Here is a 12145-nt window from a genome sequence, read left to right as displayed (position 1 = left end):
GCCGAGGCGGGCAGATCACTTGAGGTTAGGAGTTCGAGACCAGCCTGACCAACATGGCGAAAGCCTGTCTCTACTAAAAATACAAAAAAATCAGCTGGGCAAGGTGGCAGGCACCTATAATCCCAGCTACTCATGAGGCTGAGGCAGGAAAATCACTTGAACCTCGCCTGAACCCAGGAAGCAGAGGTTGCAGTGAGCCAAGATCATGCCACTGCACTCCAGCCTGAGCAACAAAGTGAGATTCCATCTCGAAAAAAAACAAAAAAAAAGAAACCCCAGTACTTTCTAACAACGTCCCTATTTTAAACTAGCTTGAGAGTGTTCCTTCCCATTAAACTACTCCAGAGAAAACAGAATCACTCAATCCCATAATTAACATTATATTGATGAAAATGGAAAATGAAGTTTAGGGCCTGGGTTTTTACTGCATCTTAGTTATGCTGGACAACTGAGGGGCCAAATGATCAGACACGAAACAAGTCAACAAAAGTCTCTGCACAAAATCATTACATGAAGGACTTTATTTCCTTCTCAATTACACAGAACTTCTCCATTCAGTGTAACAGAAAAACAATTCCTAAAAAAAATCATTTGGTATTAAAAGTCACAAATAATAATTCTGTCAATAGGACTGATCACACGTAGTAATCCCACCAACTGTATCAGAGCTATTATAAACACCTGTGAATACACAATGAAACACACACACACACACACACAATGTTGAGGTTTTGCTTTAAGTCACAAAAAAAAACACTCCCTTTCTACTTCACATTTAGCATTAAAGGTCCACTGCAATGAGCCTGAGCCTGAGCCTATTTTTCTACCTTGTCTTCCTCCTTCCCAACCTCTTAGCCCCATGATTCTCAAGGTATAAAGGATCTTCCTGGTGAATTAATCCAACATTCATCCATCTTATGAGTGACTGGTGTTCAGTTTATTCCTGCCTATGATTAAAAGCTACAAGTAACTTGTTAAGTGACTATTAATACAATTCAATGTTTATAAACTGAGACTCTTGTATTCTACTAAGCCTAGTTGCCAAAAATGGGTGGAAAAGTTGCAAAGATCTTTCCCCAAATACACACATAAGATCAGCTGGAAATCTTACAGTTCTTAGAAGAACTCCATTATCACTGTTGAGGAAATTAGTGGTAGTTTTCAACTGCTGCTATTTTTGCTTTACTCTACAATTACAGTTCATTTGGCATCATCATTTTCAAGTTAGTTTGATACATGCGGTACATAATGATAGGTATTACATTGACAGTATCCTTATTTTGAAATTTTCCAGTAATTAAATCTTGACATGCATATGTCATGTTTCAAATATGAACCATAACCAATTATTAGAGCACATCTATAATCCTTACTCCAAACCTATTTGTACATAATAGTCCATTGCCAATGAATTATGAATTATTATAAACTGGAAAGCAGGAACATACAAGTTAAGTAGATTTTTACATGCCTAAGTCAGCTAAGGTTTAAAAAAAAAGAAAAAGCTGGCATCTTTGCCATAAGCAAGCAATCTAGTCTAGCCTGCCAGGTCACACTGTTTACCTAGTGGTCTTTCCCAAACATTATCTTAATTTTCACAGCCCTATAAATTCTATCCACCGCTTCATGGAATCTCACACCCCTTTAACTGATCTTCTTCCTTCATCACTGCCTTAAACAATTCCTTGCCAAAGAAAATCTGTTCTCCTATCTCCATTTTTATTAAAAAAAAACAAAAACAAAAAAAAAGGCCCACATCTTAGACAACATTCGTAAACACTCCTTTCTCCATGCCCAAGAAATGGAGTATCAGAACCAAAAACAGCTAGAAACCATTAATGCCTTTCCCTGAAATCTCTCTGCAAGTAGATTTCTTCTTTTTATCATTAATAAAGTGGGTTTCAGGCACATCCTTCTCACCCCATCCCCAAACTCAGATCCCCTTGCATTAAGGGTCTACTCTACTACTTTAACCCTCTGTCCCTATTACCTCCTACCACCAATATTCAAAGAAAAGTGACCACTGGATACCCACTGAGTAAGTCAAGATTTTGAAGCTTGAGAGGCAAGGGAAGTGAAACAGGAAAATGAATTCCCATGTGAGTTTATTGTTAAGAGATACAGAGTCTCACTATGCTGCCCAGGCTGGTCTTGAACTCTGCAGCTCAAGCAATCCTCTTGCCTCAGCCTCCTGAGGAGCTGGGACTATAGGCCCCATGTATTTTTAGAGTTTCGTACATGCTCTTAGAATGACCTAAAGGTACAACTTCCTTCTCCAAGATTTTGAAGCCTAGCTGTACTAGAAAATCTTGTTCTGAGTTTTGCAAGCACGGGTTTTCTATTTTTCAGTCCGAGTGCTCTTCCCTCTTCGGTTAGGGCCTGTTGCCACCTAATGGACTAAACTGGCATACCCACCAATACATTAACACAGGTTCTCACCTCTGTGCTTCCAGAACAGACCACTAGATGGAGACTTAAAAAACTGAAGAAGGAGGAGAGAGCTCTTAACACCTATCTAGAAAGCCTATTAGTTGGTTTATGACTACACAAAAAATTAAACTAATGCAGATTCAACAAATAAAAGGGAATATGCCCAAAATGACAAATTAAGGAAAAAGGAAAGTCTTCTGGAGGCCGGGTATAATGGCTCACACCTGTAATCCCAGCACTTTGAGAAGCTGAGGCAGGTGGACCACTTGAGGCCAGGAATTGGAGACCAGCCTGGTCAACAAGGCAAAACCCCTTCTCTACAAAAATATAAAAATTAGCCGGGTAGGTGGCACGCACCTGTAGTCCCAGCTACTCAGGAGGCTAAGGCACAAGAATCGCCTGAACCTGGGAGGCGAAGGATACAGTGAGCCAAGATCACGCCACTGCACTCCAGCCTGGGCGACAGAACAAGACCCTGTCTCAAAAAAAACAAAACAAAACAGTCTTTTGGAGGCAGTATGGCACCAAGATTAAAACACAGGTTTTGGCTCTTCTACACATAATCACAAAAATCCATTAACAAAATATTACCAAGTTGAATTCAGCAACATTTGAAAATTATAATACATCACTGACCACATGAGGTCTATTTCAGGATTAAAAGGCTAGCATGAGTTTCAAAATTCAATCAGTGTAATTCACCATAGTAAGTCTAAACAATCTAGATGTAGAATTAGTATTAAAATGTAACTTATTGGCCAGGCACGGTGGCTCAAGCCTGTAATCCCAGCACTTTGAGAGGCTGAGATGGGCAGATCACAAGGTCAGGAGATCGAGACCATCCCGGCTAACCCAGTGAAACCCCGTCTCTACTAAAAATACAAAAAAATTAGCTGGATGTGGTGGCGGGCGCCTGTAGTCCCAGCTACTCGAGAGGCTGAGGCAGAAGAATGGCATGAACCCGGGAGGCGGAGCTTGCAGTGAGCTGAGATCCGGCCACTGCACTCCAGCCTGGGCGACAGAGCGAGACTCTGTCTCAAAAAAAAAAAAAAAAAAGTAACCTATTTACAGATTAGTAATTATTAATCTGAAAATAACACCACTTGTGATTAAAAAAAAACTCTTAGACTAGGAACAGCATTTTCTCAAGCTGATAAAAGGCATCTACAAAAACCCTATAGCTTCCCGATTTCAAAATTTACTACAAAGTCACAGTAATCAAAACAGTCTGTTATTAACATGACAGACATAGACCAATGGAATAAAATATGGAGCCCAGTACTAAACCCTTATATGGTCAAACAATTTTTGTGAACGTTACAAGACCACTCAATGCAGAAAGAATAGTCACATGGTACTGATAAAATAATATCCACATGAGAAAAAATGAAGCTGGCCTTTACCTTTACATCATACACAAAAATTAACTCAAAATGGATCAAAGACTTAAACATAAGCCCTAAAACTATAAAACTTGGAGAAAAAAAAAAAAACAGGGAGATAGCTTCATGACACTGGATTTGGCAATGGTTTATTGGATATAACACAAAAAGCACAGGCAACAAAAGAAAAAATTACTCGATAACATGAAAATGTAAAACTTCTATGCATCAAAGGACACAACGGAATGAAAAAGGAATCTGCAGAATGGATGAAAATATTTGCAAATCATGTATCTGTTAAGGGATTAATATACAGAATATAGAAAGAACCCGTACAACTAAAACAAAAACCATAAAGAATCCAATTAAATAGGCAAAAGACCTCAACAAACATTTCTCCAAAGAAGACACACAAAAGGTCAATAAGCACGTGAAAAGATGCTCAATATCACTAATCATTAGGGAAACGCAAATCAAAGCCACAATGAGATACTGTCTCACAACCATTAGGAGAGTTACTATCAAAAACACAGTAAATAAGTGTTGGCGAGGATGTGGAGAAATTGGAACCCTAGAGCACTGCTGATGAGAATGTAAAGTGGTGCGGCAGCTATGGAAAACAGTATGGTGATTCCTGAAAATTTTAAAACAGAATTACCATAGGGTCCAGCAATTCCACCTCCAGGTATATACCCCAAAGAATTAAAAGTAGGGGCTTGAAGAGAGACAACCATGTATACTCATGTTTATACCATTATTCACAATAACCAAAAGGTGAAAGCAACCCAAGTGTTCAACAACAGCTGAATGGATCAACAAAATGTGGTATATACATACAATGGAATCTTATTCAGCCTCAAAAATGAAGGAAATTCTAACACTATACAACATAGATAAACTTTAAGCACATTATGCTAAGGGAAATAATCCAGTTACAAAAGGACGAAACTGTATGATTTCACTTAAATGAGGTACCTAGAGTAGACAAATTCAGAGACAAAAAGTAGAATGGTGGTTACCAGGAGCAGGGGAGAATGGGTAGTTATTGTTAATGGGTATAGAGCTTCAGTTTTGCAATATTAGAAGAGTTATGTGGATGGATGCTGGTGATGGTTGCACAACCAGTGTGAATGTACTTAATGCCACTGATAAGCACATTTAAATATGGTTAAGATGGTAAATGTTATGTCACATATATTTTACCACAACCCTAAAAAAAAAAAGAAAGCCCAATAGAGGTGTCATCATACTTGATACTGAAATTGAACTTCTTCCTCCTAAGATTAAGAATAAGGCAAGAACATCATTCTATCAATCACTGTACTGGAAATCTTAGCCAGTGCAATAGAAAAATAAATAAGTCATAAACATCAAAAAGGAAGAAGTAAACTGTCTTTATTCACAGATGTACACATAAAAAGTCCCAAGAAATTTATTTTTAAAAGTTACTAGAACTAGCAAACAAATTTAACAATGTCACAAGATACAAACTCAATACATAAAAATCAACTGCATTTATATATACTAGCAACAATTGGAAAATAAAATTTAAAAATAATACCATTTACTATAACATTAAAAAACAAAATATTAAGGATAAAGATGTATAAGATCTCAACACTAAACTTTTTAAAACATTAACAAGAAAAAAGAAAGATGACCTAAATAAGGAGAAAGATACACTGACTTCATGGATTAGAAGACTCAACATTGGCTGGGTGCGATGACTCATGCCTGTAATCCCAGCACTTTGGTAGGCCGAGGCGAGCGGATCACAAGGTCAGGAGATCGACGCCATCCTGACCAACATGGTGAAACCCCATCTCTAGTAAAAATACAAAAATTAGCTGGGTGTTGTGGCGCACACCTGTAGTCCCAGTTACTCGGGAGGCTGAGGCAGGGGAATCATTTGAACCCGGGAGGCAGAGGTTGCAGTGAGCCAAGACCACACCACTGCACTCCAGCCTGGGGACAAAGTGAGACTCTGTCTCAGAAAAAAAAAAAGAAGACCCAAGACTCAATATTATTGACTAGGTATGGTGGCTCACACCTGTAAACCCAGTGCTTTGGGAGGCTGAGGTGAGAGGGTAGCTTAGGTCCTAGGTTTAAGACCAGCCTGGACACTGTCTCTACAAAAATATATACATATTTTTTTTTAGAAAATTGGCCGGGTGTAGTGGTGAGTACCTATAGTCCCACCTACTCTGGAGACTAGGCCAAGGGATCCCTTGAGACCAGCAGTTTGAGGCTGCAGTGAACTATGGATTGCACCACTGTACTCCAGCCTCAGTAACAGAGCGAGACCTAGTCTCTTAAAAAAAAAAAAAAAAAAAAAAAAAAAAAAAAAAAACTTAAAAAAATTTAAAAGATACCCAATATTATTAAGTTGATCACTCTTCCCAGATGGATAGAGTCAATGCAATTCAATCAAAATCTCAGCAAGTTTTTTTGTTAAACAATAGCCAAATATCCAAAACAACTTTGAAAAAGAAGAATGGAGTTGGAGGACTACTTCTATCTGATTTCAAGATCTATTATAAAGTTATAGTAATCAAGACACTATGGTATTTGTGAAAAGGTAAAAAGATTAATAGAAGAGAATACAGGGCCTATAAATAGACTCTCAATTATTTTTCAGCAAGAGCATCAAAATATTCAACAGCTAGGGGCAGTGGCTCATGCCTAAAATCCCAACACTTTGGGAGGCTGAGGCGGAAGGATTACTTGAGGCCAGGTGTTCAAGACCAGCCTGACCATCAAAGTGAAACCCCGTCTCTCCCAAAAATTTAAAACCTAGCCTGGCATGGTGGTTGCGCACCTGTGGTCCCAGCTACTTGGGAGGCTGAGGCAGGAGGACTGTTTGGGCCCCAGGAAGAGGAGGCTGCAGTGAGCCATGGTCATGCTACTGTACTCCAGCCTGGGCAGCAGAGTGCGGCCCTGTCTAAAAAAAATAAAATGCAATGAAGAAAGCCTTTTCAACAAATGGTGCCAAACAAATGAATATTCATATTAAAAAGACTTTGATTCCTACCTCATAATATAGAAAAAACAAATTTGAGATAGATTATAGATATAAATGTAAAAGCTAAAATCATACTGTTTCTAGTAGAAAACATAGCATATCTCTGCAATCTCAGTTTAGGCCAAGATTTAGAGAGGGCATAGAAAATGTTAATCATAAATTAATAAATTGGACTTCATAAAAATTTTATAGCTCTGTTCCTCACAAAACATGTTAAAAAGTAAAAAAGAGTCATAGACTAGGAGAAAATATTTACAACACATATCTGATGTACTTATAAGTAGAAAACAAACACCCACCACTCAATAGTTGAACAAAACACATGAATTTTTCTTTTCTTTTTTTTTTTTTTTTTTTGAGACTGAGTCCTGTTCTGTCACCCAGGCTGCAGTGCAGTGGTGCAATCTTGGCTCACTGCAACCTCCACCTTTCAGCTTCAAGCAACTCTTGTGCCACAGCCTCCCGAGTAGCTGGGATTACAGGCATGCACCACCACACCCAGCTAATTTTTGTATTTTTAGTAGAAACGGGGTTTCGCCATGTTGCCTTGCCCACACTGGTCTCGAACTCCTGGGCTCAAGCAATCCATCTGCCTTGGCCTCTCAAAGTGCTGGTATTACAGGCGTGAGCCACCGTGCCCAGCCACATGAATTTACCAAAAGATCTGAACACTTTTAAGAGACGACACATGAATGATCAATAAGTACATGAAAATGTGACCAATATTACTAGTCATCAAGAAATGCGAGTTAAAACCACATCAATCCTAATACAATGCTCGCTAGAGTGACTAAAATTTCAAAAACTAGCAATAACAAATGCTTGCAAAGATGTGGAACTGAAACTCATATACTACTGGAACTAAGATGTATGAACATTTTGGAAATATATTCGGAAATTTCATAAAAAGTTTAACATATACCACATGACCCAATAATTCCTAGATGTACGACTAAGAGAAATAAAAACACAGGTCCATAAATCCTTATACAAGAAACTTTATAGCTGCTTTATTCATAATAACCAAAAATTAGAAGCAGCCCAGGTATCAACAGGTAAATAAACTATGGTACAGTCAAGGAATACTCTTCAACGATATAAAGAAATGAACTACTAACACCAGCAACACATGGATGAGTCTCAAATATCATGCTAAAACAAGCATAAAAGAGCACATATTGTAAGATTGTATACACGTGACATTTTAGAAAACAGGCAAAACTAATCTATCATGATGGAAACCAGAAGTTACTGCTTTTTGGGGTAGAGTAGTGGGATGGACTGGGAAAAGTAAAAGGGAATTTTCTGAAGGGATGGAAATGTTCTGTATCTTGATGGAATGTGGATTACTAGGATGCACACATTTATAAAAATGCTTAAACTTAACACTTTAGATCTGTGCATTTCATTGCATGTAAGTCACAACTCAATTTTAAAAAGATAAAAAGGACATGGGCTTTGGGATCACACAGGGTTCATCTCTGCCACTTACCAGCTGTGTGACCTTGGCCAAGTGTTAAACTGTCAGTTTCCTCATCTGTAAAATGGGGAGAACAAGAGTTGAGAATAACCTTGCACAGCTGCCAGGAAGAGTAAATGAGATAAATGTTTTAAAGTCATTAACATACAGTAAATGCTCATCAAATATTAACAAAAAGAAATTAGAAACCTTTTATCTTGTATTTCCACAGAGTTCGAAACATGCATGACTAGAGCAGCTAACTGCTGGGCAATTCATATATGTTATCTCACTTATTTTTTAAAACAACATTTAACAAGAATGACTACTGTTTCAAAGATGAACAAACTGAGCTTCACACGTTGCCTATGCTACTCAGCAGGAAAGCAGGAAGGCCAGGATGTGAATTTTCATTCATGTTTTTTCCACTGTACCACACACCCATGCATTTCATTAGGGTCACTTTCAGCAGGTATCCCTGCAACTGTCAGGATAGCCCAATTTATATGAGAAGCTCCCTCCATTGTCAATAGTGCTGGCTCAAGCCTCAGGCCTGACACTGAAAAGGAGGCAAATTCTGATGGCTTTACTAGTGAATGGAAGCAGGGTTGCAGCCTGAAAATGCTGTAGAAGGCTTTTACTTTATTCTTAGGCTTCAAAGATGGTTCCTGATACTTGAGGACTCTGATTCCCCCCCTCTTCCCTAGAATAATTTCAAGACAAGAGAATTCTGAATGTAAAATCTGTACTTTAAGTGGAAGCCAGAACCTATGTGGCTTAATTTGGCAGAATAGCCATGGAAATTTGGCAGCTAAAATGAGAGAGAATTTTTTAAATGCATGTCTTTTTTCTTAATAATGCAATGTTCTTAAAAACAGAAAACTCAGAGATAATGAAAGATATCCTGTAATCTCATTTTCCCAAAAACACCACTATTAACATTGTATCACCCTCCAGACTAAAAATTTGCCTTCTCCTAAGTCTACAGCATCCTACTGCATGAATAACCACAATCCATTTATCGAATCCCCTATTAAACTTAAATTGTAACTTTTTTTTTTTTTTTTTAAAGACAGGGTCTCGTTCTGCTGCCCAGGCTGGAGTACAGTGGCGCGATCTTGGCTCACTGCAGCCTCCGCCTCCTGGGCTCAAGCGATCCTCCTACCTCAGCATCCCCAGTAGCTGGGATGACAGCCATGCACCAGCACGCCTAGTTATCCCATTTTTTTACTATTATAAATGCTAAAAGAAACATCTGTAAACATACATTTTTCATAACTGTCAAGTATTTAGGATAAATTCTTAGACATATGAATTGTTAAATCTAAATTTTCTTTTGTCAGGGGGAGGGTGGAGACAGGGTTTCACTCTGTTGCCCAGGCTGGAGTGCAGTGGTGTGATCACAACTCACTGTAGTCTCGACTTCCCAGGCTCAAGTGATCCTCCCAAGTAGCTGGGACTACAGGCATGTGCCACCACACCCAGCTAATTTATGTATATATTTTGTAGAGATGAGGTTTTGCCATGTTGCCCAGGCTGGTCTCAAACACCTGGGCTCAAGGGATCTACAAAGTGCTGGGATGAAAGGAGTGAGCCACCTCGCCTGGCCTATAATTTTAAATTTTATATTTTTAAATTTTAAACTGTCAAGTCTGCAAAAATAACCTGCACATTATCAGTTTTGATAGATATTAGATTACATTTTTAAGAGTTCCCATTTTCCCACCCTCTCATCATCCCTAAAAATTATAATTATTTAATGTAGGAGCTGAAAACTCAAATGCCTACATAGAAGACGAGCAGGAAACATAAATGGGTAAAGGAGGCTACCAACGTTCTGTGAAAACCTGAGAGTACATGCTCATTTAAAGAAGGCAGCGGGCTGAGCGCCGTGGCTCACACCTGTAATCTCAGCACTCTGGGAAGCCTAATCTCAGCACTCTGGGAAGCCGAGGTGCCCAGACTGCTTGAGCCCAGGAGTTGGAGACCAGCCTAAGCAACATGGTGAAACCCCATCTCTACAAAAAACACAAAAATTAGCCCACCGCGGTAGTGCGTGCCTATAGTCTCAGCTACTCAAGAGACTGAGGTGGGAAGAATTGCTTGAGTCCAGGAGGTCAAGGCTGCAGTGAGCCATGATAGCGCTACTACACTCCAGCCTGGGTGACAAAGCAAGACCATGTGTCCAATCAATCAATCCATATAAAGAAGGCAGCCACTACTCTGTTCCAGCCAACAGATGCCATATAAAACTCTGAGCTCAATGTTAGATATTACAATTTATCAAGAAAGCCAGAAATCCAAAGTTTTTTGAAACTCTTGCATGTTTTTGGGTTTTTTTTTGAAATGGAGTTTTGCTCTTGTCGCCCAGGCTGGAGTGCAATGATGCAATCTCGGCTCACTGTGGCCTCCACCTCCCAGGTTCAAGCAATTCTCCTGCCTCTATCAGCCTCCTAAGTAGCTGGGATTACAAGCATGCGCCACCACACCCAGGTAATTTAGTATTTTTACTAGAGATGGCGTTTCACCATGTTGGCCAGGCTGGTCTCGAACTCCTGACCTCAGGTGATCCACCCACCTCAGCCTCCCAAAGTACTGGGATTACAGGCGTGAGCCACCACGCCCAGCCATCTTGAACATTTTAAATGTTGACAACTAACATGATTTTATTTAAACATCCTGGAAGTCAACAAAATACATCTATAGGGCAGACCACACTTAGGACATGGAATTTTGTACTAACAAATGAAAAAGATCTTTAACACTGTATTTTCACTTTGAATCTTACTCTGCAGTTTTGATTTTCTTATGCTTACCAACAAAGCACATACAATTTTGGTTCACAGTGACTGTCAGCTCTCTTCAAAGAGAGAGGCTTATCTTTTCTTTCAGATCATATCTATGACAAATACTGGACCAAAATAAAACAAAAACAAAGTAACTTCGGGTAAAGAAGCAAAGAGTGGTCCTGGTTGACCAAAGAGTACCCAGAAAGGGCCTCATTTAGAACTGAGTTGTTATAGTCTCAGCATGTTTAGAATACATGAGCTATTTAGAAAAAAATGTTAATTTGTAAAACTATGTACAACTTTGAAGAGGGTGGCTTTAATCTAGGGTATCCCCCCCCATTACTGATACGTTTGCCTAACACAGAAAGTTTTCTCTTTGGCAAGAGATCAAAAAAGGAAGAGAAGAATTCCCATGTACTCCCTTGTTATCAAGTACTGAATTTAAGCAATCTCTTTCAGCCTTTTTTTTTTAATAAAACAAATGTTTATTAAAAGTCTTTGTCTCATCTGAAAATGTTACTGCAATACTGCTCCCATGGAAAGAAAAATTGCAGAACCTAACTAGCCTCAGTACTTCTTCTCATTTCTTCTCAGTCATTCATTAAAATCTCCAGATTTAGATATTCAAGCAATCCCTTCACCCACCAGAGATAGTGGCAGACATCCATGACTATCCAAGGACCCAACAACCGCCTTTGAATGCAACTATCTTTTCATCAATTGTAAACAAGTGCTAAACTCTTGGCTCCATAGGGAGTTGCTACCAAGTCAGTATAAACTCAAATAGGGGCAGAGGTCAAGGGGATGAGAGTTCAGCCTAAACTCTGGATCTCATACCACTCCTACCCTGATCAAAAGAATCCTTATCAGAAGGGAACTCCTCAGCAAAAGGCCACATTCAGAAGGCCTGATCTAGCAGCAATGCCACAGAATCAACTGAAGCTCTGGAAGCAGGCACTCGGAACTATTATGAATGTAACATAGCAAAATCACTAACAATGTTGTAGAGAAAAAGGGACATAAAGGGAGAAAACAAGGGAGATTTGTGAACTATGTTTCAAGA

The 12145-nt window shown here is 39.1% G+C and overlaps 1 protein-coding gene and 1 long non-coding RNA gene across 6 annotated transcripts in view; one reads left to right on the top strand and one right to left on the bottom strand.

The window, feature by feature from the left end:
• NR6A1 (nuclear receptor subfamily 6 group A member 1) overlaps window positions 1–12145 on the bottom strand; it is a 258964-nt gene that overhangs the window by 198202 nt on the left and 48617 nt on the right. For 2 of the 5 annotated variants that reach the window (XM_045373802.3, XM_045373803.3), the window contains exon 3: window positions 8327–8371. The exons of the other annotated variants lie outside the window; for them this stretch is intronic. In XM_045373802.3, the coding sequence (XP_045229737.1) occupies window positions 8327–8371 (45 nt within the window). The remainder of the gene's footprint in view (window positions 1–8326; window positions 8372–12145) is intronic. 5 annotated transcript variants of the gene reach the window in all.
• The window catches only part of LOC135967371 (uncharacterized), a 105686-nt gene that overhangs the window by 51584 nt on the left and 41957 nt on the right, over window positions 1–12145 (top strand). The gene's annotated exons all lie outside the window — the stretch shown is intronic.

The sequence above is a fragment of the Macaca fascicularis genome, chromosome 15 (assembly GCF_037993035.2).
Source record: "Macaca fascicularis isolate 582-1 chromosome 15, T2T-MFA8v1.1".
Taxonomy (NCBI): Eukaryota; Metazoa; Chordata; class Mammalia; order Primates; family Cercopithecidae; genus Macaca; species Macaca fascicularis.
The sequence above is the reverse complement of the archived record's forward strand: the minus strand, read 5'-3'. Positions and strand labels throughout refer to the sequence as shown.